The following is a 1604-nucleotide window of genomic DNA, read 5'->3' on the forward strand; positions in this document are numbered from 1 at the left end:
CAAAAAGTTTACAACACTCAAGGGAAAAAGCTGTGAAGAAGAATATGTTGGAAAACCAATAATGAAAACGAATCGTGGATTACGGCATTTCGATAAGGATTATCCAGCTTGTCTGACTCCCATATTGTACCACAGAACAGTGCACTGAAAGAGGCCTCCTGCAGAGACCAAACACTTTCCTTTAGCTCTAATCAAGCTTGATAGCGGATCTATGCCTCCAACTTCTAAATGTGATATCAAAAATGGGAACCTTGCACTTCCGTCTTACTTGTAGGGTAATGCAAATGCTACAGAGATACAGAGATAATCCGAGGAGTTAAGATGATTCAGAAATTGACGCTCTTGGAGGAGGACAGCCGCCTTGGCAGGCAGGAATCAGCCAACGGAGGGCAGATGCGGCAGTGCGAGACTACTGAGCATTGTTGCTTTCGCGACGTCCTTCTGATGAATACGATGTATTTGAGTGAAAACGATATTTGATGCGTTTTTTTTTTGATTTTAGGTTGAGGTGATAGGTGGTATCAAGCAGGTAAGGAACTACACATATGGCAGTGGGGACGTGTTTGAGGGCGTTTACAATGACAATGAACGTCACGGAGACGGCTTCTTGAGCAAGGTCGATGGAGAAAAGCGAAACGAGATCTGGAAGTTGGAAAGCTCGTCTCTTTCACGGTGGTGTGAGACACTTCTTGAGGCCGATTTCCAGCAATCTGCCATTTCATTTCTTTGTCCGTCCAGCCAATCCTCAAGTTTTTCTATTGATCAACCAACCCACTTTGTCCGCTAACCGCGCATGTATTGCCACTTCAAATTGCAGCATATTCCAAAACAATAAACTATGAAAACAGACGCTGTCACTCTTAAACGGTTGGGACACGTTTATTACTTGTCGTGGAATAAGTTAATCAATCATAGCTTACAATATGCATCCAGAGGCTTACTCATTACGACAGGATATCATACTCCAAATCATAGTCGGCAAAGTCGTATTTCCCGTCTTGCTTGACCCAATCCTTGAAACTGCCGGAATAGATCCGAAGATTGGAGAACCTTTGGTCTTCATGATCCTATCGGCCACCAACACTCGACGTCCGGATCGACAAGTCAGAACGATGTCCTTACGATCTCCCTGGGGTTTGGGGAAGCTATATCGGGCCTGGAAATCCTCGTCTGAAAGGTCGAAGGCCAATTCCACCTCGTGAAGCGGCAAACACACACTTTTGGGGATTTGACCCACGGTATTGAGTTCGGTTCGGTTCCTCACATCGATGAGGAGGATCTCATCTCGGTCCAGAAGAGTGTTCAAGGCCTGTCAAAAAATAAGGCCGGGACAGAGAATGATCTTACTGAACGAACGAATGGACTGAGCTTTGCGTACTATGTACTGCACTACAGTACACCTAAAGGACATGGTCTGGAGTTAGTCAAATTCAAGTGAGTTACAGTCGCAAGGGCGGGAATATGCAAATGAAATGGATCCTGCCTAATGATCCTAATGGCCCAACAGTGCGTTCATACGAAAGACGACTTCATGAGAACTGAAATGCTAAAGAGTTTCGAGGTTTTTTCATTCAGCCTTTCGTTTGGCGGAGAAAAGAGAGAGA

General features: G+C 45.0%; 1 protein-coding gene across 1 annotated transcript in view; it reads right to left on the reverse strand.

The window, feature by feature from the left end:
* Window positions 1-860: 860 nt before the first annotated feature.
* LOC131879393 (rhodanese domain-containing protein CG4456-like) overlaps window positions 861-1604 on the reverse strand; it is a 1689-nt gene continuing 945 nt past the window's right edge. The window contains 2 exon segments of the mRNA XM_059225700.1: window positions 861-1054; window positions 1057-1309. Coding sequence (XP_059081683.1) covers window positions 945-1054; window positions 1057-1309 — 363 coding nt within the window. The 3' untranslated portion in view covers window positions 861-944.

The sequence above is a fragment of the Tigriopus californicus genome, chromosome 4 (assembly GCF_007210705.1).
Source record: "Tigriopus californicus strain San Diego chromosome 4, Tcal_SD_v2.1, whole genome shotgun sequence".
Classification (NCBI taxonomy): Eukaryota; Metazoa; Arthropoda; class Copepoda; order Harpacticoida; family Harpacticidae; genus Tigriopus; species Tigriopus californicus.